At 38.7% G+C, this 27,085-nt stretch overlaps 1 protein-coding gene across 3 annotated transcripts in view; it reads right to left on the bottom strand.

Moving 5' to 3' along the window:
• Window positions 1–27,085, bottom strand: part of ITSN2 (intersectin 2) — an 80,140-nt gene that overhangs the window by 25,418 nt on the left and 27,637 nt on the right. The window contains exons 3-23 of one of the 3 annotated variants that reach the window (XM_058833862.1): window positions 23,638–23,730; window positions 21,925–21,988; window positions 20,247–20,410; window positions 18,792–18,989; window positions 18,362–18,458; window positions 16,541–16,683; window positions 15,242–15,305; window positions 13,010–13,147; window positions 12,834–12,919; window positions 11,565–11,827; window positions 10,754–10,903; window positions 10,385–10,525; window positions 9,509–9,596; window positions 8,748–8,887; window positions 7,764–7,844; window positions 5,854–5,990; window positions 4,288–4,733; window positions 3,001–3,122; window positions 1,091–1,266; window positions 668–812; window positions 43–248 (exon numbers count right to left, since the gene is read on the bottom strand). In XM_058833862.1, coding sequence (XP_058689845.1) covers window positions 43–248; window positions 668–812; window positions 1,091–1,266; window positions 3,001–3,122; window positions 4,288–4,733; window positions 5,854–5,990; window positions 7,764–7,844; window positions 8,748–8,887; window positions 9,509–9,596; window positions 10,385–10,525; window positions 10,754–10,903; window positions 11,565–11,827; window positions 12,834–12,919; window positions 13,010–13,147; window positions 15,242–15,305; window positions 16,541–16,683; window positions 18,362–18,458; window positions 18,792–18,989; window positions 20,247–20,410; window positions 21,925–21,988; window positions 23,638–23,730 — 3,142 coding nt within the window. The remainder of the gene's footprint in view (window positions 1–42; window positions 249–667; window positions 813–1,090; window positions 1,267–3,000; window positions 3,123–4,287; window positions 4,734–5,853; window positions 5,991–7,763; window positions 7,845–8,747; window positions 8,888–9,508; window positions 9,597–10,384; window positions 10,526–10,753; window positions 10,904–11,564; window positions 11,828–12,833; window positions 12,920–13,009; window positions 13,148–15,241; window positions 15,306–16,540; window positions 16,684–18,361; window positions 18,459–18,791; window positions 18,990–20,246; window positions 20,411–21,924; window positions 21,989–23,637; window positions 23,731–27,085) is intronic. The other 2 variants (XM_058833860.1, XM_058833861.1) reach the window with 2 other exon arrangements.

The following is a 27,085-nucleotide window of genomic DNA, read 5'->3' as shown; positions in this document are numbered from 1 at the left end:
TTGCAAACTGCTGAATAAAACAACAACAAAAGTCACACTTACTCCTCTTTCTTGGTTTCACTCCCAGGTAAGAGCTTGACATAGGACTTTGGAAACCAACCCCTTCCTCCATGTACCTCTCCAAACCACCAGTTCTCCTGCTGCTCCAGGACAGTGATGATGTCATTCTTTGAAAAATTCAAGTGGTTATCTTTTTTTGCAGTCCAAGAGCAAAGTGCTTGTGCTTTTAGGTTCTCTACAGGCTGCCCCTATAAGACAGGAGTGATGTTGGTTGACCACACTGCCAAACTGGTTCAATTGTTAAAAACAAACACTGGTGTATCTTTTATTGAAGTTTAAGCAACTTCATTCCTAAGTGATGGCTGAATAACTTTGTTTACATCAATGCACACATGCAATTCAGTTTCATATTTGTTAGGAATATCTTCCATGCCTAATTACAGGTGAAACTGATTTTAGAATTATGAAAGGTAAGTCTTCTTGCTCAGTGGTCCCTGGAAATATATGGAATTATATCAATGCACACTTGTAGAATATTTAGAAGAGCCTCTTTATTATCCAACCTGTTCAGTGCACCCAGCATTAGCAAAGTTGTGTGGTGTTCTGTTTTTTTTAAATCATTTTCATTAACATGAATCTGAAATACAGCAAGTTCTGCACAAGGTACCTGTCCATGAATGGGTGAAACAGATCCAGGGGAAACAGTGCGAGTAAAAGCTGATTTCTGCTGCCAGGCTGTGTTAACATTCAGGCTGGAAAAGGGGATATTTTGGTAATCAGATTCTTCTGCAGATTTACTTGGTGAAAGTGGTCTGAAAATTGAACACAAGGCATATTTATCAAATTACAACTTTTATTTAGAAAGTACCTCAAGCAGAGAACTATTTTTTTAACATCTATAAAACTGATATTCAATATAATGCAAAGCAGACTATCAAATACTTAAATTTTCCAAGCTAAGACTTTTAAGAAGGTTCTTCAATAAGTTTTCTGCCTTTGTATTTTCAAAACAAACACCAAGTGAAACTGTACAGCACATTATGTGCTAGCTAAATTTAGAAAAAGCAATTTAGACACAAACATAACTCACTCTGAAGCAGCTGAGGTAGTAGATAAAGATACTGTAGGAGGAAGTAAGGCTTTCTTAGGAGATAAAGCTTTTTCTCCTTCTGGTATTTTTTCTACATAATTGCACGGAAACCAACCAAAATGTCCTTGAAAACTCCCATAAAGCCAACCAGGCTCTCCCACAGTTTTTTCATCAACCTATGGACAGGAGGAGAAATAAAAAGAAAACAGAATTAGCAGCACGAATCAAGCAAGGTACCTGATGTGTCAGCACCTGCTGGCTCTCTGACCTGAACAGGGCAGTGCCCACACCAGGATCAGCATTTTCACTCTGCCCTGGCAGAGCTGAGCTGATTTTGCCCTGTGATGATGCAGCTGCACTGGTTTCAGACAAAACCAGTACAGACAGACCTCAGAGCCCTTCAAACATACACATGGGGATCATGCAGTGCCTCTGAGCCACTCTTGTCTGCCAAAAATGCTGGTGCCTTGTGCTGGATTCTGCTGAATGTGCAGCCAAGAGGCAGGGGCTAGTGAGCCCAGCAGAGCAGGAAACAACTGCTGCTGTTCTGCTCACAGATATAATTAACTGTCAGCTGACTGCATCCAAAACACATCCAAAAATTCTGTTATTTACTATGTGATTAAGTATAGAGCATCCTTAAACATTCACAGCAATACTGAAGCTTCCATTATGCTGCAAATTAGCCAGTTAGTGAAAATTGGCTAAAAATTAGCAGCCCATCAAAAACTATCAGCTGGTTAGCTTTGCTGGGGTTTGGGATGCAAGAGGAGGAGGTGGCAGCTGTTAGCCTATTTCTGAAATCAGTTATCAGCAATTAAATGATACAATTACAGCTGAGAGCGAAGTCAAAGCAAAACCTACTCCTCTTGTTCCCTCTTCCATGGTTCATTGGTATGAAAATGCAAATAAATGCTTTAACACTGTCAAACTGAAAGCTAATTTAGTCAAGTGTTTTAGTATTTTGTACCACATTGCTTTATAAATTCTTCCTTATCACCTACTTGTATCACTTACAGTCTGAATGAGGAACCACACATACTTAAACATGAGAAATTGTATTACCACGCTTGTGTATCAGTTTTCACACATTCACCTGCAGGCAAAGACTTTCAAACAAGTGCTAATAGCTAATATACATGAAATAACACAGATTTCAACCGAGATGCCACAAGGCATTTCCAATCTTATGGTCCTGCTGTAATACTATAGACAGCAAGTTCAGAAAATTGCTACAATAAATGGACACAGAATAAATTACTCTAAGTGTCTGCCTGAGAAAGGATTGATAAAGGAACAGTCAGAAAGAGAATCACAGATTCACCAGATGGTTTGGGTTGAAAGGGATCTTAAAGATCACCTGGTTCCACCCCCTCTGCCAGGGGCAGGGACACTTTCCCACCAGATCAGGTTGCTCAGACAGGCAGAAATCTCTGTTAAGAATACACTGGAAAACAGTATTAAGGTTCAAAAGAACCTTTCACATCTACTTGTTAAATAACTAATTTTAATTCAAATGTCTTGAATAAATAATTCATATTTATATTTACTATGCTCATATTTCAAGCAAATACTCAGAAGCCAACTTGTACCTGTGCAATGAACTGCAACAACTACATTGTTTCTGATCTACTAACTTTAGAAAGTTTATGTTTAGCATTCACTGCTCTTGTATTTAAAGAGATTGTCAACATAGCTAGGATGTTTAAAACTCAGAGAAATATTCTGGCTGAACTAATCCTAATTTCACCTGTTTTTTTTTTTAAATAAAAAAATCAGCAATCCAATTTAAATTTTGAGTAAACCTTAAAATACATCAGTGCAATGCTTTTGACCCTTAAGACTTCGTGCATCCCAAGGCTAGGGAAAAGGGTTAATTTTTGCAAGTTAAATGTAATAGCAAATCTTACCTGAATTACATCTCCAGTATTAAAGCTCATCTCATCATGGTTCCTTGCCTCAAATGGATACAAAGCTCTGTAATTTACCAAAGCAATGGAATTCCTCGACTCTGCAGCACCAACTGCATTGCCTGGAAGGTGAGAAACCAGTGACCACTGTGACACAAGCTGAGAGACAAGCACTCATTTGGAGCCCCATCATTCTGAGCAACTGGTGGGAATATGAGACACTGAGATCACCAGGGTATCAGTTTAACACACCAATCATGGAAATAAAATTGAGACAACAAAATGCATTGACTTCTGCAGTGAAAAAAATCACAAAAACATAGAATGGGTTGGGCTGGAAGAGACCTTAAAGGTCATCTGGTTCCACCCCCCTGCCATGGGCAGGGATGCCTTCCATTAGACATCATTAAAAATGACGTTTTTATCTTCTCCTCTCTCCTTGCCACACTGCTCTGGCTAAGCCAATGCTTTAATAAAGCCTCCTAACACCACTACAGTGTTCCAAGCTGAAAAGATCCCACTGTTGCAACAGTAAGTGTTCAGCAGCATGCGTGAAGATTTTATTTAGAAACCTGTAATAGCAAAATAGCACGACTTCCATTTTCTTTGTGTATCTTTTCTCCAAGTCAGTGACTGATGTTGCAAACAGGGAATGTTTTACAAGGTTTAGCTGAGGTGTGCAAGTATCTTTCAGCCCTGTTCTAATTTGATCCTTGCTGATCTCAGTGAGAAAAGTGGTTAATAAAAACTGACAAGAACTAATGAAGGATGAAATCAAATGTGTCTTCAGAGAAAATATTGTTAAAGCACTTTTTTCCAAGTCCCACAGCTAGAGTTAGGTCTAGTCATTCAGTTCTTACCTGTTTTTATCTGAGCCATTGAGTAATGCAAAAATAAACTACATTTTACTGTTAATAAATCACTTTTCTGCCCATCTCTCATCAATGAGCAAACACCCTCTGTATTAGCATTCCATTTTAATGACAGAAAGTGCAAGCCCTAGGAAAAACCTAAAATATTACTGTTCCCAGAAACTGCTATTTGTTGACCACGATCACCGGAAGATTTGTCATCAGAGTCATACGTGCTGAAAACTGACAGAAGTAACTTAAGCTTATAGGATCATTTGTAACTGACAAAAAACATGAAACATTACTGGTTTGGGTTTTTTTAATTGTATCTTTGGCAGACTTCTTGCCTTAGAGTCACATCAACAGCAGTATACCTGAAGAGTGAAATATCACTCAGGAAAGTAAAAATCCAAAAGTCTAATGATTTTGAGATTACCTTCATTTTTCCAGGGTGGCTTAAGACTTTTCTCCTCTGTTGGCTTCAACAGATCTGCAAACTTTTCATTTATGTTTATTTTAGAAGTGTGTTTATCCACCTCTTGAAAGTTAGTTGCTTCTTTTATCTTTTTTATCTCCTCGTTCTGCTTGCGCCTCTCCTCAGCTTCTTTTGCTATTTGTTCTTGCTTTCTTTTATCTTCTTCCAGTTGCCTCTGCCTTTGTTGTTCCACATCCCTCAAGATCGTGGCTTGTCTGTTTTTCTCCTCCTCTGCAAGAAGCTGTTTTTTGTTTTCCCTCTCTCTCATCATGGCAGCGGCTTCTTCAGCTTTCAGCTTTTCCTGGACTTTTTCCTGCATTCGTTCTTCCTCCAGTCGCTTCTTTTTCTCTTCCTCTTCCCTTCGGATATTTTCCTGCCATCGGTTCTCCTTCTCCCGTTTCGCTTTCCTGGAGGAAAGGAGAGAGGTTAAGAGAACATCAACACAAAAATGAATGAGATTGTGTTCCTACAGTAAACAGTGACACTTGTCAGTAAAACTGAGCTTATGACTTTGACCACTCTGCTCTCAGGGTCATCAGCTCTGCCACAGACCACAGCTTCACATGGGTGCCAGTATATTCCACATAAAAATAACAAATGGATTAAAAATGTTGAATTTTAATCCATCACCTGTGCAGTGCCTTCAGGAGCACTTCTGCCCACCTGCATCCTAATGAGCAAGAGCTGATCTAATAATTGAGCCAAGCTGGATTTAAGCTCTCCAGGAAGGCAGTATCCAGATCCCCTGACTGGAATCAAGGACTGCCAAACAGATTCATTTCCCTCAGGTACATAGATAAAAATAGCCTTTGTGTACTGATCTTGGCAGCTTGGTATTTTTGCCTTCAGCAGTTGCAATCTATCCAATGTGCTTATCCCTGCCAGGACCACAATGCAGCAGACAGGATCTGGAAACCCGACTGTATTCTCTGTAACTATTCAGATTTTATCCTGTGCCTCAGCTGTCTAAAGAAGTTAGTATCCAATTCAACACAATATTTTAGCTGTCAAGACCTTTCTGCTGAAGAGGGAGGGCCTAACCCTTTGGGCCATCTTCTTAAAAATGTCTAGATGAGACCTTTTCATCCATTCCCTCTAGGACATCCACTCCTCTGATGGGCATTTTAGTGTTTCCAAGTAGGAGCTGTGCAGTGATGCTGTTACTCCATCACACAGCTGTGTCCAGCCAAAAAATTAACAGGCTATCACCACATATATGGCACATGGTTCTCTTAAACAGACTGTCACAAATGTTATGAAACTTCATCAGAGGCAGAAAAGTGGTGTCATGAGCAAAGCCCATGAAACACTACAAGGTCACCAGCTCTGTTTCTTTAGTCAAATCAAATATGAATCATTGAAAATCTCAAATTCAATCCTTCTTACATGAGTGGTACTTTACATAAAATGCTTCCCCTAAGGCAACCAATAGGATGTACTTTTACATTAACAATATAGATCTTATCTTAAAAGTCACAACAGCATTGTTCTAATAACTGCAGCACTGATACACTCAGCTATGGTTACCTTGCAGCCTCATCTTCCAGTCGCTTCTTCTGTGCAAGTTCAGCTCTTCCTTTTTGTACCTCTCTTATTTTGTCCTGTTTGATCCTGTGGAGTTGCTCCAAGGCTAATTGCTGTGTGCTGTAACTTTCCCTCAGGTCCTAGGGAGCGAACAGTGGAATATATAAAAGGGAATAAAGCCAATCTTTGAGAAAAGCATCCAGGCATTTAATGCTTTTTCCAACCAGGTTTTAATGCAAATGGCCAAAGTACTATTAAGTTATTAATAGTCCTTGGAGGTCACTGCAAAGAAAATCAAATCAACAGAAGTATAAGAGGAGATGGCAGGTTTGCCAAGTCAGTGATGTAATTTGGGCTTTCAAAGAGCCCTTCCAGTCCTACACCTGCTGGAAATGCCAAATACGACAGAGGAGAGGGGAAGATACAAAACTGAGTGCTCCAACACAACATTCCTGAAGGCAGTGAATCGTATTTTAAGTAACTACAAGGAGACAGATTTCAGCTGAAATCCAACACGGTACCATAAACTGAGAAAGCATCCTGCAATAGGGTGCTCACTCTTGGTGCTTCCTGATTGATCAGTCCCATGTTTAAAACAGAAAACTTTCATAAATATACCCAGCAGTCTTATCACTGTGGGAAAACACAGCTTAAAGACACTAACTCTGATTGGACTCTTCCCCTGTACTTGTAAACTTCTCAATTTTAGACTTTTTCTTTTTGAACACATCCTTCAATTCCTATTCCACCTCCCTCTGATAACAATCTTCTATTCCAAACAAAAAATCAGCATGAATCTTTTGGATAATTAAATTTACAGACCGAAAAAATCAACAATAACAGAATTACTTTACATTGTACTTTCCCATGTTGCAAAACACCTCTAAGATACTTCAGGTTTTTTCCTTAGGAATCCTGCTGATATACATTGAACAATGCAACAGCTAAGCCTTGATTTTTGTATCTGATCTCATAAATACAAATAAAGCAATTAAGAACAAATCATTCCCACTACCATATGCACCTCTACCAATAAGCATGCTGCCTAAGAGATATGGTGCAATTTACATGACAAAGGCAAGATAACAAGATTGCTGTATCACTGAAAGTCTCTGTAGCAACGAGATCAAACCAAGCAATTGACCACAATTTTTTTTCTCAAATATATTCAGCTGGGAATATTTTTCCTTCTTACTTTGCCCATAATTTCTGGAGCACTATGGAAGCAAACTTATTTTAGAAGAACTCTCTTATCTTTAAGGACAGAAAAACCCTCACGCAAAGCAAAATGAAAAGCTCAGTTAGGCAATTCTATTTTTTTTTCCACATAAATTATTCTAAAAGTATTTCTGACCTCAGCAGACAAAAGTAGTGTTGAAAGACAGCAAGTAGGTTTTAGTACTGGGTTAATCTGGAGGTTTGACAGCATTGTTTGCCATACCATATTCTGCACTCTGATGCTACTTCTAGACTTCTAAACAGGACCTCAAATGCCTGACACACAGCTCAGGATGGATGGATACAGGTACAGAGCAAGAGATGGAAAAGTGGGAGAAGACACTGTTTCCATCTGAGACAATTTTTCTGGTTAATGTTACCTTAACTAAGAAGAAAAATGTTTGGGTGAAACAATTTAAAGAACAGTCCATTATGAAATTAAAAGTCAGTATTTTGTTCTCAGTATTCTGCAGTTTGGATTTCTAAGCAGGTAAGGACATTAAGCCTTTAAGAGGATGTAAAAGCTAGCAGAAAGTAAAATAGCCTGTTGATTTTCTTTTGGGAAAATTTAATATTTGTAGTATTAATATAGTATTTAATAAAAATTTAATGTTTGTTCATCCAAACAAAAAGTGTAAGCAGAGAAAAATAGCGAAATAATTAAGAACCAAAAAAGCCAAAGATTAGAAAATAACCTTAAGTAAGAGGAAGAGGTTGTTGAGACAGCTTAGCAGAGACAAAAGGCACTGAAGAACAGAATCATCCATATTCTCACACTGTAAGATAAGGTAGATAAAAAGCCAATTAATCTTTGCACTGTATTTTGAAAAACATATTTTAGGGAAGACTGAATTGTGGATGCAGCCACTGAACACAGCAAGCCATGCAATAAACAAGTAACTGAAAATGCCCATTGCATGAAGCCACTTTTAAAAAAAAAAATTAATTCCTTACATGATTAAAAATTTTTTGTGGCTCTTTTTTTATTGGAGAGTGCAGAGCCCTTGTGCTGGCCCAGCATCAATCGATTACTTAAGGACAAAGTTCCCACCAGTGCCACTTAGAGTAAGCTGGCGAATAAAGTTAAATGGAGGTGTGTTCTACCCTGTAAGAGCTGCCTAAGTTTTTAGGCAGGCCAAGAGTTGCCTCAGAAACAAAAATTCAGAGCCAGTGGTCAGCAACTCTGGGCTTCGAACAAATTAAGGAATATTAACTAATAAGTGGCCTACACTTACTTCTAGGATCACACCCAAATCTGCTACCAGACCTTGCACAGTGTACTGTGAAACTGTGCAAGTCTATTACTAAAAGTCAAGTGTTCAGTACACAATTCAAAAATAACACCAAGTATTACCTCATACTGTAGGAACAGAATGTGCAAGGGCCTGAAAAACTTTACTTCTAAATCAAAATGTGTTCCAGAAGGCAAAAGGTAAGAGTGAGCAATAGTTGAGTCATGCAAAGCAATAGTTAGCAAGAGACTCATATTTTAGTACATTAGCAATAGGTTTGCATTTTTATTGTATTATTTACTCCAAGACTTCTAATGATTCTTATTTGACATTGAAGTTGGGGAAACCTGTTTGGAAGCCTGGTGAAAGTGGCACCAATCTTTATGGCTGGATGAAGAACTAAAATACAGTGCTTACAAGTATAGGATATTTAGATAATGGAAGTACCTTAAGCTGACTGTTAAATTCATCCATTTCAGCAAGTTTAGAAGCAGTTTCCTTCTCAAGGGCATCTAGCTGTTCCTTAAGTCTTTGGCATAATTCTTCCTTTTCTTGGGACTTCTTGTGCACTGAATTGACTCCTGTACCTGCATAAGGAAAGACAAGCAATTTTACAAGTGTTTCTGGGTTTTTCTTCAGTTTTTTTCCCCAGTTTTTAATAATTGTTTGTTATTTTCCTATTATATACACAGTCCAAACCTCCTTCCTCACAAAAATATGATTTGCCTTTCTATTCATATACAGCACAAGGAAGAAATATCCCCAGCACTAACTAAGGCACACAGACATTCCATGCAATACATACAGAATAATTTGCAAGTTGTTTTTTTTAATATCAGACCAATTCATATCAAGTTTCTCTAGACAGAGACTTGCAGTGTAATTTGGAGACAAGACCAGTGTAAACTTTACATAAATTAATTCCCTTGAGTTTGGACTACCAAAAAAAGGACAAATTGTAATAATATATGTGAGCTACATAGTCTGTATAAATGAAGTTTTAAGTTTAAGTTTCTTGCCAAAATGTGTTTATTTGCCACTTATTTGGAACATAAAGGAGATAATGGAATGCAGGTGAGACAATGGCACTAAGTGGGAAGATGTAGAAGTGAAGGTGTTATTAACACCTCTGTACCCTTCAGCCTTGATTAGAAGGGATGAGAAATCAGCAAAGCAATCAAGAACAGACCTCATGTGCAGGCACTTACTCTGTGTGTTTTCAAGTTGAGCATTCTTTATCCTTTCATTTAACAATTGCTTTTCAGGAACCAAATAGATCAGCTTATTCTGATAATCCTGTAGATGTTGAAGAACATAAGTTTTTAATATTGTTTATGAATCACTAAGTAAAACTGAGTTACTTTTCAACATAGCTTCAACCCTTGTTAATGAAACAGGGATGCAAGTTATCACTACTGGATAAAGAAAAACATTATGTCTATACTCTTAATGGAAATAATATTACAGTTGAAAGCTTTTGACCCCAAACCATTAACACAGCTGGAAAAATATTTAACAAATATGCTTAACGTGTAAATATTATCACAAGATGGTTTAAGGTGACTGCCCCAAGCCTAACATAAAACAGTAACATGGAAAGAAGCTTCCCTGATGAGTAGAAGCATCACATATGGCAAAGGATAATTTATGGTACTCAACTGATTAGAAATAATTAATGTCTTGTTACTCAAATAGAGAAAAAAAAGATGAAACAGCCGCAAGGTAATTCAACCTAAACAACAACTTGGCCTGAACACAGGACAACATTCTTCAAAAAAATCTGAGTCTGGAGCCATAGAAGAATTCAAAATTAAAGAGAAGTCTCTATTATCAGTCCACAAAAGAATAGCTGAGGTTTTCACAACTGTTTTTTAACTCTCAGCTCGTTTTAATACATATAATCATTTGTTTAACACTACACACAAAACCAAAAGCCTCTGCAATGCTGACAGTCTTGCCTATTTCCTCTCTCTACTGCAATCCAACTGATTCCACATTCCTCCCTATAGGGATGAACTATCAACAGCATTAGGGAAACACAGAATACAGTAAAAGAAAACCATAAACTTAACAAAGGTACACACCTCAAGCTGTTGCTGTAGTTGCTTGATTTCCATGATTCCTTGGTCATATTTCCTATCCAAGGCCTCCAGCTCAGTTTTTCGCATTTGTTTTTTGCTACGAATATCCTGCAACCTGCCTGAGATCTGCTGATGTTTGTCAGTCTGGAAAGAAAGCAGAGACAGATTACACCACATATGGCAAAAATCCTTTTGCTAAGCCTGCAGGCAGTTTTCTAACATCTGCAGTTTTCTAAAACAACCCAAAATACCTGCTTTAGATTCATCATCCAAAACAGAGTGGAACTCCTAATGGGCCATTAATGCAGGTATTAATATTTGTATAATTTAAAATATTGTATTTCAGCATATGTGGTGAAATTCCTGTCTTACCAGGGCTTCTAATTCAAGATTAAGGCTCTTCTTTTTTGAGGTCAACTTGACAATTTCTTCTTGTTCCCTGTTACGCTTATTAAGAAGTTCCTGGCGACGGATCCTCTCCCACTCCAGTCGTCGCTGGCGCTCGAGCTCCTGCTTTGCTGCCTGAGGAAAAGTTACATTACCTTAAATTACAGTGGAGATGCAGAACTCGGAGACCATGATTTAATGTAATGTGCTCTATTTTTCAACAGCACAACAGCAACACAAAATAATGTCTTCTCTCAAGTGCTCTTATACACTTCAGCATCAAAGAATGAAGGAAGTGATCCTACAAGATTCTTCATGCCACATTCCTGAGTCTGGATGAAAAAAGCTTCATAATTCAGAAAGCCTCTACAGCTTGGAATATTGCCCATAAAAGAGCACATTGACAGATACTGCACATAACCTCCTTTGAGTATTTCACAGAACTCCATAAAATATGGAAGTATGATGCATACACTGAGACATCAAGTAGAAGCAAATTTGTCTCAAGTTTGGCTGTCAAAATGTTATCAATTATGAATTCAGTGGAGTCTTGTCTGGAATACAAATTTTTGCAGAAATGCAAGAAATATGCCCAAGAAAAATCTCATCTGTCCTATGAAGTATCTGAGAATCTTTAACCTATACCAACATTTACAACAGACACAAATGGTGTTCTATCTCCAAGACAACCTGACATCAGCCAGGCCAGGGGACAGAACCAAAGCACTCAAACCCTGGATGCTGTACGCACATACACATTCCTTAGAGTATTAAAAAGTAATGTTAAGAAAACAACCTCCCGCCTTTCTATTTCTTTCCTCCTTTCTTCTTCCCTTTGTCTCTCCAGCTCTCGTTGCCTCTCCAGCTGCCTTTCCATCTCCAGTTGCCTCTTCCGTTCCTGCTCCTGGCGTTCCCTCTCTCTTCGCTCCTGTTCTTCCCGTTCTTTCTGAGCCTTTCTTTCAGCCTCTCTCTGCTGCTGCTCCAGCAGGACCTGTCGGCGTTTTTCCAGCTCCATATTTCCCCTCTCATAGTTGGCTTTCCTTTTGTCCTCAAATGTCACTAAAATAAGGAAAGGTCATTATTTCTGCCCTGTGCAAAACAGTGCTCTCAAACAAGGACCTCAGTTATACCACTAAAGATAGATACTTCTTGGCAAGCTCAGGTTGTTCAGTCATGGATGATGTAAGCATCTTCCATTTGTTAAAGTATTATTTTTCTGTTCAAAAATACCTCTAAATTTTCCTAACTATATTCCAACTGGGGGGGGAAAAAAAATAAAAGAAGAAAAAGTTCCAGTTTAAAATGACCACAAAAATGACTTGAATGTTACAGGAAAGCCTCTCACTCTAAAGAATGAAAGATGAAAGAATGCTAGAGGAAAACATAAAAGAACAGCTTTTATAAGCTGGGAGAAGACTGTCTGCTCTTAAAAAGGTTTTCCAGGAAACATTAACATATTGATAAAGAGCTTAGTTTTTCAGGGTGCTCCCTGTAAGAGTTCCTGGAGTTACGACTATGAGACACCAAAACAGGATCAAGCTCAATTACTGCACACAAGGATAAAAAGAGACACAAATGGTTTATGCCCCCAGCAACCACCCTTCCAAAAAGAGAGGCAAGTCCTGGCTTGCAGTGTCCCTGTAACATTGTCAGTAACAGAATCTAAGGTATGTTCACACTGCTTCCAGTTTGCAGAGAATTGAACTACACTGGACCCCCAGCTTTCAGAATGTTCTAGTAATGCCAGGAACTTTCAAGCGAAAAAAATTTGCAGTTGCACAGCAGTGTCTGGCCATGAAGGGTTTATTTTCCAGAATACATTATTAATCAGCACACTTTTCCTTTCCTACAGCTAAAAATAGCCCCTGTCCCTGCCTTCTCAATTCTATTAGATGTAACAGTCTGACTACACCCGCTTAGCAACCTTCCTACCATCCAAGTTAAAAGGGATCTAGCTCCTGAAATGAAGCTCTCTGTGGATTTGATTATTTCTACCACTTTCTAAGAGTTTTAGTGCCCTTCAGAAACAGACCCATACATTAAGAATATGAACCCTGTTTTTTACCTGGCTGTTTTTTCTGTGGCTCCTCCTCTTGTACAGCCTGGTAAGATGGCAGAGTTCCATTTATATTTTCAGTATATTTTCCACTCCTGGAGGGGGAAGAAACCCCAACCCACCATTGTTAGAGAAATAGCACAGTTGTGTTAAATATATTACGTTTCACTGCCCTCAGTGATTACCTGAAAGAAGGTGGCACCAGCTCAAGGGGCAGAGTCAGGGGCAGTGGCTGCCCAGCTTTGGCCATGTCTGTGAGGTGCATGGCCAACACAAACTCATCAGCCTTCAGCTGCCCATCTCCATCTATATCAGCCAGGGACCTGCAGGGGGTTCAACAGCAGCACCAGTTAGAACCAAACATCACAATCACTCACAGATTACAGCTGTAACAAGGCACTGTGGAAAAACAATTTAAAAAACTAACAGTTCCTGTGGAATGTTTTGGTAGAAATACTTACAGTTAATAACAAACAATTGCTGAGGGAGATATTATTTGATTTAATCATGTACTGTTATTCAGATCACAGAATCATGGAATGGTTTGGGTTGAGAGAGACCTGAAAGATCATCCAATTCCAACCCCCTGCCATGGGCAGGGACAACTTCTACTAAACCAGGTTGCTCCAAGCCCCATCCAACTTGACCATGAACACTTCCAGGGATTTGGAATCCACAGCTTCCCTGGCCAGCCTGTTCCAGTGCCTCACCATCCTTACAGTAAACAATTTCTTCCTAATATCCAAACTAAACCTTTTTCAGTTTGAAGCCATTCCCCCTTGTCCCGTCTCTACAGGTCATTGTAAATAGTCTCTCTCCACCTTCCTTGTAGGCTCCTTTCAGGTAAAGCTTTCTTTTCAGCTTCACTGAAATATTCTCTTCCCCAGCCTGAACAAACCCAATTCTCTTACATTTCCATAAAATACTGAAAAATGGACAGGAAATGGTAAGAAGTATCTCTTGCTTTATTGCATCAGAAATAGAAGAACTGGAAAGTGAATCCAGGACTGTTCTTAACCAGCTCAAAATGCCAGAAACTACTTTTTCAATATTTTTTTTGAAGCCAAAGAAAACATTACATAAAATTACATCAAATTCTGCAAGAGGAAGCTTTGCATAGAATTCTTTTTTCCCCTTGTGTCTCCTTGACAGTGCAGGGAAGAAATGAGCTGGCACAGAGTAACTCACAGTGGGTAGGAAAAGGATCACCTACCCCCTCTAAGGAACAGGAGATCATACTAGCCTGCAAAATGTTTCCCACAAACTGTGGGGGCTGATGGGGTGTGTGTGTGTGTTTGAGAGAAACCAGTGAAATGCAAGAAAGCAGGAGTCTCTCTCTAAGAACTATCTATAGAGACAGAATTGCTGAATTGTGTCCTTAGACTGCACATAAGTGAAATGCTTAGTAAAAACACAGTTCATTAAAAAAGCAGTTAAAAAAAAACTCCTATGAAAAACAAAAAGGAAACAACAAACACCAAAAAACCCCATCACACACACACACCACAGCGAAAAACAAAAGCAGGAGATGATGATATTTTGTTATGTTCACACACCAGCACTATTCACATGTAACAGCACCACTATTTCAGAAATTACCATGTGGGCTGTTATACAATGGGGGTTCAGAGAGCTCCTTGCACTGGCCACTGATACCTTCAGGATATACACCCAGAAGGAGAAGAGCCACTGCACACCTGATTTATTCCCCCAGACTCCAGAGAGGAGCAATACAACCCCACATTCCAAGTTTATCTTCACAGCATGAAACTAAACAAGGTGAGCTCTGCTGCTGCTAAAGACACAAATAACTGTCCTGGGACAGAAGAAGAAGAAAGGGAACTCAAGAGGAGATGTAAAGCTGTTGTGAATTCTCCTTGGCCACTATATTTCACATATAACATCTGAGTTATGTCTGAATGTGTAACCTAAAATGCCACATCTAGCAGAGCAGATCACTCAGACCTTCAGACAACTCTCACCACTTTTATCAGCATAATAAAAACAAGTCTTAACAAAAGTGTACTTTGCAAATATCTTTATGGAAACTGCAGTGAAACTCAAAAGAGCTGAAAAGTTACTTAATCTTCCTCCATATTTACAACTAACAACCTAGATTTCAGAATCCTACTTTTGAAAGGAACAAGCCCTCAGCTCAGCAAGAGCATCCCTGGATCAGAAATTGAAGTTAGCATCTCTTCTATTATATAGAGTTTAACAAACACACACAAAGAATGAAAAACTGAATTATCTCAAGGTGTCTTTTGAAATGTAACTAGTAAACAAACTTAGTTTAACTAGCAGCTCAGCTTCTGTTTATGATTTTAGATCTGTGGTGTCACTTTATCATTTCTTATTTAAAAAGTACATTTCCTCTCTTAATACCATAAAGACATTGAATGAGTAACAAAACTCACCAAATAGTAGCCAGCTGAGTCTGTGAAAGATTTGATTGCAGAAGGGCATTCCTTGCTTGAAATCCTTAGTGAAAGTGTAAAAGATTTTTATTAAAATAAACACTTCACTGAAAGATTCACACGAGGCAAAAAAATGGGTCACGAACTGGGGCATGTTTATTTTTAATATTAATCTAATCCATTTTCATCAGTTGGTTTTACTTCCAATCTTAACAACAGGCATTATAACCTGAACACAATGAAGATGTAAGTATTCTCATGTTCCTTTTTCTACTCAGAGCACCTAACAGAAAAGCTGACATGAAAAATGGGTATTTATGGTAATCCCCACAGCTGTCACAAAAGCACAGCTGACTGTTGGCCTAAACCTTGAGCTATCACCTGGGGAGTTTTCCCTGGTAGCAAAGAATCAGACACAGTTCTAGGCACATTGAGGAAGCCTTCAACCCAAAATTGACTGAACAAGATGAAGAGCATTGAGACCCTTTCCTTAAAGAAAGGATTGTCCTCTTCCTTCGTAAGCAAGGGAACTGAGGCAGAGTGCTTACTCAAAATGGGAAATCTAACTAAGACACACTTTACACCTACTGACTGCTTGGCCAGTGCTCTCTACTTGCTGCATTATACTGAGAAATCCCATTTCATAAGAACTTTTGTAAAACTCTCCTCTTGTGTTAACTTTGTATGAAGTCTTTTGAAGCCACCATAATGCTGTGGCCCAGCACAGATGTCACTGGAAATCAACAAGGATTCAATTAAATTACTTTGGAAAAATCCCAAGCAATGGCTGCAGTTCTGTAGTGTCTCTCCCAAGCTGCTTTCTTGCAAAAGATAAAGCCCAAGTATCTGAGCACTGACTGATACAGGAGCACATGGCACACAAAAATGATGGTGAATGTCCCCCATCTTCACAATAAAGTCTCAGTCCAAAGAGCGATACTTGAAAAATGCCTGCTGACTTTACAGAGCTGCACTCCACAGCCTCGTGGTTCTCAGGCTCCTCTGATCAGATCCCACCACTGCAGGGTTCTCCTCTTCCCTGCAACAGCTGCTGTAGCTTCCCCAGTGTATTTGGCTCCTCCAGGTCTAACACAAAGCCCAAGACAATGAACTGAGGGTTATTTCCACTTCTTGGCTGGCTGAAACCCACTCTCTCCTGCACAGGTCTGAACACCAACATTTCAGCTTTTACTTCACATGCAAGTCAAATCCCAAGCTGGGATTCTATCCCTCAGCCTGTGATGTTCAGAGGCAGGAAACACTCTGGTTTTCCCATTCCATACCAAAAGTCATACTCACCTGATAAATATCCACTCATACTTTTATCAAGACTGTTAAATTTCTGTCTGTATTTTAATCGGGAGGCCTGAGGAACTGCCCAGTCTGAGGATGTAATCTTTGGTGAATTCCCAGCTAGTGATGCACTAGAGGAAGAATTTGAACTGCAATATAATTTCAAAACAAAACAGAACAAAAACAAAGCAAAAAAAAAAATACAAACCAAACCAATCAACCAAATATTAAAAGAAAACCAAAAGAGAAAAAGAGATAAAGAAATAACTCTAAATCACTTGGCTTAATAAAGAGGCATTGGAACAGAAGATATGTAACATCTTCCAGTAAAATGAAACAATTTCCACAAAGTTTTACCTCTGCTAACTTGCTATAAATACTTTCATCACAAATACGGAATTTTACAGTCAGAGTAGGGATATATTTGTAAGGAAACAACATGTAGATTAGAAAATCCTTTTCCTTTGGTCAATCACAGGCACTAATGCACATAATTGATCCTTCTACCACTGCAAAGTAATAGTGTAGGAAACCACCTCCACTATCCCAGAGTGTTGGGTCATTGGTTAAGTAACTTCCAGATTTAAATGAATAACCATAAGAATAAACATGGATCTGATGAACTCACAACCAAAAGCACCTTCTAAAAATGTTTTAATCACCATATTCCAACCCTACCTCTTCTTTCTGTTAGTGACAATGACATGCTGAGTGAAGCTTTTCCAACTCAGTTTCTGTAGAATAGTGCTGATGGAGGGTTTAGACAGACCCATAAAACTTTTTCTAAACTCCCATCATTTGCAGAGTTCCATCTCTGAAAACCTAATTCAAGAAAGCTGAATCCAGCCTGCCTTGTTTAAGGTAATCCCCTGCTCTGCCAAGTTGAAAAAAAACCGAAACTATTTGAAGTGCAATCCAAGGCAATACAGAATGCTGATGGAAACAAAGCCTCTCCAGCACAATGCTGGATTGACATCCCCTGCATGGAATGAGACAACATGATGGTGAAAATGCTGCCAACACTAACACTGGAGAAGGGCTCCTTTGTACAGCATCAGCAACAGAAAGCTTTCCAATTTAAAAAAAAAACCAAACAAACAACCAAAAATAAATAAATATAGTCTTTCAGGCACATGTCATGCCTACATCTGCTGGTATCATCCAGGACATCTGCTGGAATCAGGTGTGTGAGGAGCCCAGATCATGCACCCCACATGCTGAACAGGCAGCAGGGAGGCACAAGAGCCTGTGAGTTATTTATGGAACTGAGCTGGGGCAGAGGTGCCCTCAGGACCATTTTTTGGGAGACACCCCTGGATACCCAATTGGATAGATAAGCCCAGTCCCTCACTTTAGTCTCTGGTAAAGCTCTAAAATCACCGCTCAGTGAATCAGAACAGCTGATTATAAGGATTCATAATCTTCTATTATTCATAAAACAAATTCACATATAAATATTGATAACAAATCCTATTCTAACATGCCTGCTGATTACATGGTGCCCTCTATAATGAATGAGCACATAATGCATAAACATTGCTTTTAGAACCACTTAGTAAGGTTTGTTTCTATTTACTAATGAGGTACATTCCCTTCCTTTTGGCAGTACTCATCTGACCTCCTTGCCTACTTTGGATATTTTTGTCAATTTACTGAAAATATTACCTACTGTGCATATAAAAACAAAATCTATTTTTAGACTTGATAGGTCACATTAGATAGATTAATTTTTAACAAATGTACTTTAAGAACAGAAATGTTCCATAAATTTTGGAAGGTATACTACTGAAGTGTAAGATACAACCACTTTAAACTTAACTTCCATACCTGCTAGATCCTAAATCAATTAGTGACTGTGCCTTCTGCATACTGGAACCACCAAATCCTCCTGCCATGGGGCCTAAAGAACCAGTATGAGGCAGAGCTGGGACAAGAAGAAACAAAAAATTAACCCCAGAACTGTAAAGCAACTGGGTATAAGATAATGCTTCATAATCAATATTCACTTTGACAAAAGTTAAGAAAATCTAATCAGCGTCTTATTGTTACGATTAACTAGTTAGAACAGAATTAACAAATGTGAACTTTGGAGGAAAAAAAACATTTCTAGGGTTTTCTGTCAGGAGTTTTTTGTTGGGTGTGGTTTTTGTTTTTTTTTAAACTCTCATGCATGTGTTAGCATTCCTGTCTGAAATTAGCCATAGGGAAAATAAGATTCACAATTCTGAGAGCAAAAACTGGACTGTGCTATACTTACTTGAGGAGAAAGGTACGGATAAAGGCTGTAGAAGGCTGGATGTTCCATTTGGCAACGAGGAGGTACTGACAGAAGGCACCAGGGGAGCGGAGATAACCAAAGGAGGAATGGAAGTCATGGAGGTCAGAGACATGGGAGCTAATGGTGTGATCGCAGACACAGATGTTGGCATGGACAGATTTGGCATACTACCCATTCCTAGAGCAAAATCCAATAAGTCATGATTTAACATTGCAGAGGCTTCAGCAAGAAACTGGGTTCCTTATGTGATGCACAAACTACACAAAGCAACCAGTGTCTGGAATACAATCAGTTAAAACAGATGCTCATGTACAATATTTACTTTTCCTCTAAATTTAAGCAAGATAGCTCACATGGGAAAATACTCTGAAAAACAGGAATTTAAAAAGAAAAATCTTGACAAACAAATTAATTTTCAAGGTAGGTTTAGCTACTATTTTCACAACAGAGTAAGTTCTCATTTTCTGTAATTGCAGCTATACCTATTTCTTAACAAGCCTGGCCCCTGAGAGAGAATTACAACCTCAAAAGCTGTGACAATCCTCCACAGGGAAAAGCTACTGCTGTTTCTGAACTAAATCTCTTCTAAGTATCTGCCCTGGAAGAATCCACAGAGGCAGAAGTTCCTTTTTAGGGACCCATGCTTAGAGAAGGGTTTCTGGAGGCAGCTGCCTGAGGCAAATAAGGGCACTTAAATTACTGGATGCATCTTGTGGAAGACAACAGTGCTGGTGAGATGATGGAAAGTTATAGAGGTAACTATGCCAACCACAGCTCCCTGTAAATGCATGCCCTTGTACCCAAACACATGAGATTTGGGTGATTTTAAATCATGTATGTAATTCATATATGCATACATTTAATTTCAGTGTAGAAGTGTGCACGCTTTTCGTAATCCAGCTCAAGTCATTGTGGATATTTCGTGCTAAAAAACAACACAATAACAAGCATGCACTGAATCCCCCAATACCATCAGAAAAAAAAAGTCAAAGTAATTCTATTCAGTTAATCACATAATCAAAACAGACAATCTGATTCACTTTGAAAAAATATGTAAAATAGCTGTTCTACCAAAACTATGATCTTTGACTACATTTAACTTTAAAACCCCCAAGTATAAATAGGTGACTGAGTGTGAGGGAGACGAAAAATGACCACCACTACAAAATGAGAGCCAGTAAGTCAGATGGCAGATGCGAATGGCCTTCTTGTCAAAACTGAATAAAAGCTTTTCTTTATTAAAAGTCTTCAAAGAATCAATTTATCAAAAATATCAAGAAAGTGACCTGGTGAATTTCCTAAATCAGAATATCCTTTTTTCTTGTTTCATGCTGATTCACTAAATTTTCATGGTCAGATTAATGCTTTCATTTGGCTGCAATTAACTGTGGTTTTTTACCTCTGAACACTAATTAATTATATATTCATAAGTACCAAAGCGAGCTGACATTAGTGGTGAAAACCCTGGAGTTTGTTTCATGACAGGAGGGAGAATTGAAGGCAAGTTCTGTCCTTGCAATTTCAGCTTGATGAGTTTCATGGCTATAGAGAACTCCAGTTGATCCATTTTTCCATCCCTGTTCAGGTCCGAGAGTGTCCTTAAAATAAAATAAAAGTATAGAAGAAGATGAAATTTCATGTTTTTTGATCAGTGAGAAGCTTTCCTACTAGATTTATTTACTGTTTTTGCATAGGAAAACAAGAAACTCATTGCAAAGTAGATTTTCTACTTTTGCTAACATTCATACCTTTGAGAAGTTTGAGTACCCACTTCTGCAGAGCTCAGTTTTGAGTTTGCTGTATATTAAACATGTAATTTGCAAGAAAACGTTTGGGAAAGCAGAAGTCTCTTGCCCCGTGAATACACTTGGTGCCTCTGCTGCAAGCCTCTGCTATGTTTTGCTTTATGCTCCCAGCCAGAATCATTATTTTAAATTAATCCTTGGTAAGGGAAAGAATTAATGCAAGAATCTGGAACAGGATGCAGGAGGATGCAGAAACCTCCTAAAGGCACTGTACACTACTATGAAAACTTCATTAATTCACAGTGGTAAATTAACCTCAGAGTGGTGAGGTTTTCTAAGCCTGATACACTGTCTTCCTTTTGACAGTTCTCCAAATAAATACATCAGGAAATATATGCAACAGTGCATACATAACCTCAAAATTTCTGGTCATACGGCTAATACAAAACATCATTTAAGCATGCAAGGACCAAGCATGAGAATGTAAATAAAATCAGGAGGGGGGGGGAAAAAATTTTAAAAAAATAGAAAAAAAAATCAGACTAATGTTAAGCTTCACTTTTCCTTTGATTCTGTTACTGCTCAGTACAAAACCCCAAGGCCCCACAGAAAACTCTCCTTGCCCCTCTTTTCTAGTCACTGAGATGTCTGGTTTAATGGGGAATATGGAGGTAATGCTGGTTGGACTTGATGATCCTAGAATACTTTTTTAACCTTAACAATTCTGTGATTCTATGTGTTTGAAGGAAAAACTAACTTGTATTCAGTTATTTTGTTTAACACTTTCTCTTAAAGTTGTTCTTAATTATGATGAGTCTCAAATACATGTCTTTTAGCACATGCATGTCTTGGTTACAGCCAAGTACCCCAAACTGAGCACAGGATTCTAGTGAGGACTGAGGGGTTACAGAGAAGAAAATGTTTCAAGTGTTGCATTCAGCACATACATGCTGCAAGGAACAGCACTTTTTACAGTCGTATTACAACTGTTGCTGTATTACAGCATTGCTTGGTATCTCACATACCATAATTATCCTTCTACTAACTTTTTCTGTGACTTTAGATTTTTTTCTTGTCTTCTACTTTACATGTAATTCAATCCCTTAATGTAGTTCAAAAACACTGCATTCACCATGATCCAATTTGAAACATCATCAATATGCAAAACTTACTGAGTTTCAATTAACTGTTGGTACACATATGGGTTGAACCTTCCTCTAAATTTAATAAAATTAAAACAGTGATTCAGACACTTTCTACCCTGTCTGCTGAAAGCCTCTGTGAAACAACACAACACAGCAAAGGTAGCATTTGAATGCTATGCATCAGGAGACCTTAGAAAAAGCAAACAATAAAGAATACCTTACCATATTTGAGCAAGGATTGAAGATGGCAGACCCGATTGCAAAAAAAAGTTACGTGCTTGATCACCTGTGATAAACAAGGAAAAAAAGACAGACTTTTATACCAGAGACAGATTTTTGAAGAGCTCAGCACTCTCTTGGGAGATCAAGTTTTTGTAAGAAATCCCCATGCTGGATGCCAAGCGCTCCAGGATTTTTTTTCCAGCTTTTAGCACTGGTGACAGTGATTGTCAGACACCCATTTGTTCCATAATTCCCAATCTTTGCTCTGAAAAGTGATTTCAGATAGCTATAAGAACTTCAACAGGTCACAAATCAACAGCTGCCAACATCTTAAAAGATGCGTGAATTAAAGAATGACTGAAAAATTTGTCCTGCCCCAATTACTTATGCATGAAAGGATGAGAATGCTGTTTCTTTTCTTCTCTATTCCATCTAACTTGAGCCAGTATTGTGTCTCTAGAAAAACTAGGAAAACACCATATTCTAAATAATATTCTTTTCTGACAGAGAAGACCTATGATTTCAGTATTTCAAGAAGGGAATAGGAACTATTGTGCAATCCCATACCAAGTTCCACATCAATCTGTACACATAATAAAGGGACAGTGGTTTTAATGCCTACATCTGAGTGAATTACGGATGCTTAAAACTAAGACTTCAGGTTAATCTTTCAGCTCTCTCTTGTATTCATAAACAACCTTTTATTTCAAGCATTTGCCAAATAAATAACAAGCCCGCAGATGCAGATGCAGGTAGGAGCCCAGATGTGGCCTAAGGGTAGTCCCTGAGACTGCATAGTTTTCAGATGGAGGTAAACACCAACCTCCCAGTGCTGTTTGGCCAAACCAGGAGTTACGTGCCATTTAGCCAGATGAGCATGTTTCAAACAGACAACTTTCCACTCTCTCCTCAGTTTTTCCAGCCCCCAAAGAGGAAAAAGCTGGGCCAGTGGAGCAACTAGATAGGGCATTACTGGATAGCTGGGCATGTAGGAGCGGTTGGGGCTGCTCTTTAGTGCCCACCCACCCATAAAGAATGGGGCGTTCTTAAATTAGAACATCTTTGCCAATGAAATTTGGTCTTTCTTGATATCAAAAGCAGATTTTAAATTTAAAACCTTCAAATTCTGAGGTGCATAGCAACGTGACCCAATTGTCTCAGAGGAGATGTAGCTGAGTGCAACTGGAACTGACAGCAGGCCCTACAAAATGCCATTTAGTCCACTCAGTCCCTGCTGAAGGCCCAACGGCCCAAATTTCAAGCAGCTGCTAACAAGGACAAGCTGTCAGCATCCCTCTCCCTGCCTCCTCCTCCCAAACAATGGTATCTTACAGCACAGCATTCTCTCCTCAGACTGAGGAGAACCACTTCTGCTGCTGTCACTTGCCACAACAGCTACTCCAAGTGCTCCCTGGCAGCCTCCCATCTGAGCATGGATTTTGCCTGATATTCCTTGGTTTCTGAAACTAGGCAGAATGGCAGCACACAGCTGGTGGCTGAAGAAGTGACAGGGTTAAACAGAACAGCATTCCCATGCCAGACTTCAGAGGAAAGCTTGTTAAGTTTACTAATAACCTGTGGCTGTTGGCCTGAAGAATAGGGTTATTAGTCACACAACAAAGGGCTAGAAATAGGATGCAGTTCTCAAACTGTTCTACAGAGATAGGTATGTGTACACAGAAGTTAATGTGTATTGCAGAGCCTCAGACCAACCTGTGATGTAACCTCCCGTGGGTTTAAGGCTATCAAACTGCTTGTCATGCTTGGCCCGCTCTTCGGAGGTGATGGCCCATATATTTGGCCCTCCTGGAAAAAAACCCAAAACGAATAAACAAAAAGCAATGAACAACCAAACAGGCTGAAAACTTTCAAAAATAAAGCACATCACTTGCAAAAGAAAAGCTTGGCTTTCTCAAGAGACAAAGTTACATGTGGACACACCCAGCTCCTACCAGTTTGGCAAGGACCTTATGCAACACAAACCTGCTTCCCAGATGTGCAAGCCAAGCTAGAGACAATCCCCCAGCCAGACTGCTTCACCCTCGGCTTTTAAACAAACTCTGTTGTCCTTCAAAGCTGGTGTAGAGCAGCTTCCTGTCGCTGCTGATTGTTTGCAGCCCGGGCAGGATGTGTCTCACCATCCCCTGTGTGAGCCAAGCACTCCCCTGGCTCACGGATGAACAAATGGCATTCGGTGTCACCCAGGTTCTCATGCACAGGGTTAACACCCTCCAGGTGCCAAAAAGGCTTTCACTTGTCTTGTCAACACTCTGAAAGCAAAACTGGGACTGCTAACAAAAATAATTTGTTTTTGTCTGACAAAGAAGTGACATTTTGGGCTGTTTTTTTTTAAAACAGCATGCAATTTCCACCTCACATTTTTCAATACTTTATAAAGTATAAAATATTACAGCCTGACAGTAGGAATGAGAAGTTACAGGGAATAACTGTGTTTACAGAGTTGTGCTGGTAATACCAGGCAGAACCAGATGGACTGTCAGAAATGCTGCAACCTGCTGCATAAAGGTCAGGGTGTGCATCCTTTGCAGGAAAAGCAGCTTGCCAGAAATAATTTGGTTTGTTTTTTAAGTAGGAGGAAGTTTTAGTCAGGAAGTTCTTGACAAATATTTAATTTTTCAAATCAATGAATGCAAGAATTAGCCAAAATTCTGAATGGAACCACTCAAAACAGTATTGAAAGGTTATTACGTGTAAAACATTCTAAAATTACATTCTGCTGAGTATTACTACTTCCAAGGAACTGTTAATCTGTTCAAGTGTTTGTATTGCTCACTTAAAGACAGTCAAGGGAATAAATAATTCTTCTAATAAGATATTAACAACTTGCTTTAAAAGCCACAGCACTTTGAAACAAAGTTACCATAAAATGCTTTATCTTCCTACATAAACCTTATTTCAAAGCTTTGAATCTCCAAAATTTCTAGAGGTTTTTGCACTGTTTTTCAATGTATAACAGCAAAGTTGAAGGGACCATGAGCTGATCTACTTGCCAATACAGACACAGTAATGATGTTAATCATCTTATCGGTGTTTATCAACATAAAGAAATACGTTTTTCTAAAAAGACTTAATTTTTCCTCTTAAGAAGGGCCTGTTAAAACTGTATTTCTCCTTGCATATGTACAGATGTAATTCTTCACCCTTGCTCCCTTAGTAGAGAAATAAAATAGTTAAAAAGACCAAAACAAAACAGAAACTCACTGGGGAGATGTATGACAGAGAAGATGTGAGGGCATTAGGATACAATCCACACACTTGAATTTGGAGTTTTGCTTCTCTCTCTTGAGGATATACCATTTTGTTTTTTACTTTGGCCTCAATGAGAGAGTCTTCTTGCAGGTTACATATCAAATGTTTCAAGAACACCCACCCTTTTTTCCTCTGATTAAATGAGCATAAATTTAGATTAGATACTGATAATAAAGTGAAGTAAATCTGAATCAGATGCCTAGAAGTCAACGGGCACTGCAAGTTTTACTGTAAAACACTAATGAGGACAACTTACACCCAACAGCAAAAATTAGAGCAGCACTTAGACTTCTTTAAAGTCTTAATTTTAAGATACAAATAGGAAGTGCATAAAATGTGGTTAGATTATAGGAATTACCTCAACCAGATGAAAAAATGCTCCTAAAGCTGCCAGCAGCCACTTCAGAGAAATTGACTATTTTTTTCATTTTTGAAAAGCAAAATATTAACAACATTACATTTTCCTTCTATTAAATACTCCTCTTGGAACATCTTTTGAAGCAGGTAGCTGCAACACTCTTCCACTTTTTAAAATCAACGACAGAAGGATTAAGACCACCATAATATATTCACATGGTCAGTGGGTGCAAAGTGATAAAACCACAGTAACATTGCTTGACTGGAGTTATGACCATCACCATAGCCCCTCTAGAGAACCTAATTTAACAGTGTAAGGCAACTTTTATATATTCAGAGTTTCTTGCTTATATGTCACAAGTTAAGCTAGAAGATGGCAATCAATCTTGCAAATCTAACATATTTCTATATTCAAAGAGTTGTTTTAACTAACTGGTAAATTGTATTTCCTCTCCAATTATGAGGTTCAGCATTCTACACAGCATTGTCTCAAATGTGTTAAAACCTTGCAGGTCAGCAAATCCCCAAATTCACACCTGTAGCTGGATGATGATTAAAATCTCATTTAACAAGTGATTCAAGATCCACAATCACTCATTCTCATTTTTACATTCTTTAACACACCCAAGAACATTGCTATTTTTTGCACACTTGATATTTTGCACATTTTACCTCTGGACTGACATCTTTAAAGTCCTTTCTGCTCCATGTTTGTGATTCTAAGATGTAGTCCAACATCCCTGGCAAGGAGCAGGAACATCTTCCACTAGCCCAGGTTGCTCAGAGCCTCATCCAACATGGCCTTGAATACTTCCAGGGATGGGGCATCCACAGCTTCTCTGGGAAACCTGTGCCAGGGCTCCACCAACCTTGTAGAAAAATTCTACCTTACATCTATTTGAAATCTACAATTTTTAAATTTAAATCCATCACCCCTTCTATCACAGCAGGTCCTGCTAGAGTGTTCCCACCTTTCTTACAGACCCCCTTCAAGTACTGAAAAGGTACAGAAAGGTCTCTCTGGAGCCTTCTCCAGGTTGAACCACCCCAAGTTTCTTGCAAGTATAAACTTTGTTTTAAGAAAGAAATCTTTGGAATCTTTAAAACCACATTATTATATCAGCAAGTGCTTCTACAGCCTTCCACAGTCTTAGTGAGTCAGTGCAAGCAGCTGTCATGGAATAGTGGTAACAACAAACACACATTATCAAAAGCACATTGTGGGAATGTTTCAGGGAACCAAATATACACCCTGAGAACACCAACCTGCTAATAATTTATTTTCAACAGTAAGAAAAAATTCAGATTCTCCCTTTCCCTAAGGACAGAGACTGAGAATCTTAGTTTTCTGGTGATTCATTCCATAAAGATATGCTCTCTGCTGGTTTCTTTTTAGGCATGGAAGAAAATGTAGTAAGTCTAAAAATCCAGTGTATAAAAACATTGATTTTTAAAAATATAAATACTCATAGCAGGAATGAGAATCTAGAGAACAGCACCCCTTTAAGTCAGCACAACTCCCAGTGAAATTTTA

Source organism: Poecile atricapillus, chromosome 3, assembly GCF_030490865.1.
Source record: "Poecile atricapillus isolate bPoeAtr1 chromosome 3, bPoeAtr1.hap1, whole genome shotgun sequence".
In the NCBI taxonomy this organism is placed as follows: domain Eukaryota; kingdom Metazoa; phylum Chordata; class Aves; order Passeriformes; family Paridae; genus Poecile; species Poecile atricapillus.
Note: the sequence above shows the minus strand (reverse complement) of the source record. Positions and strands in the feature narration are given on the sequence as shown.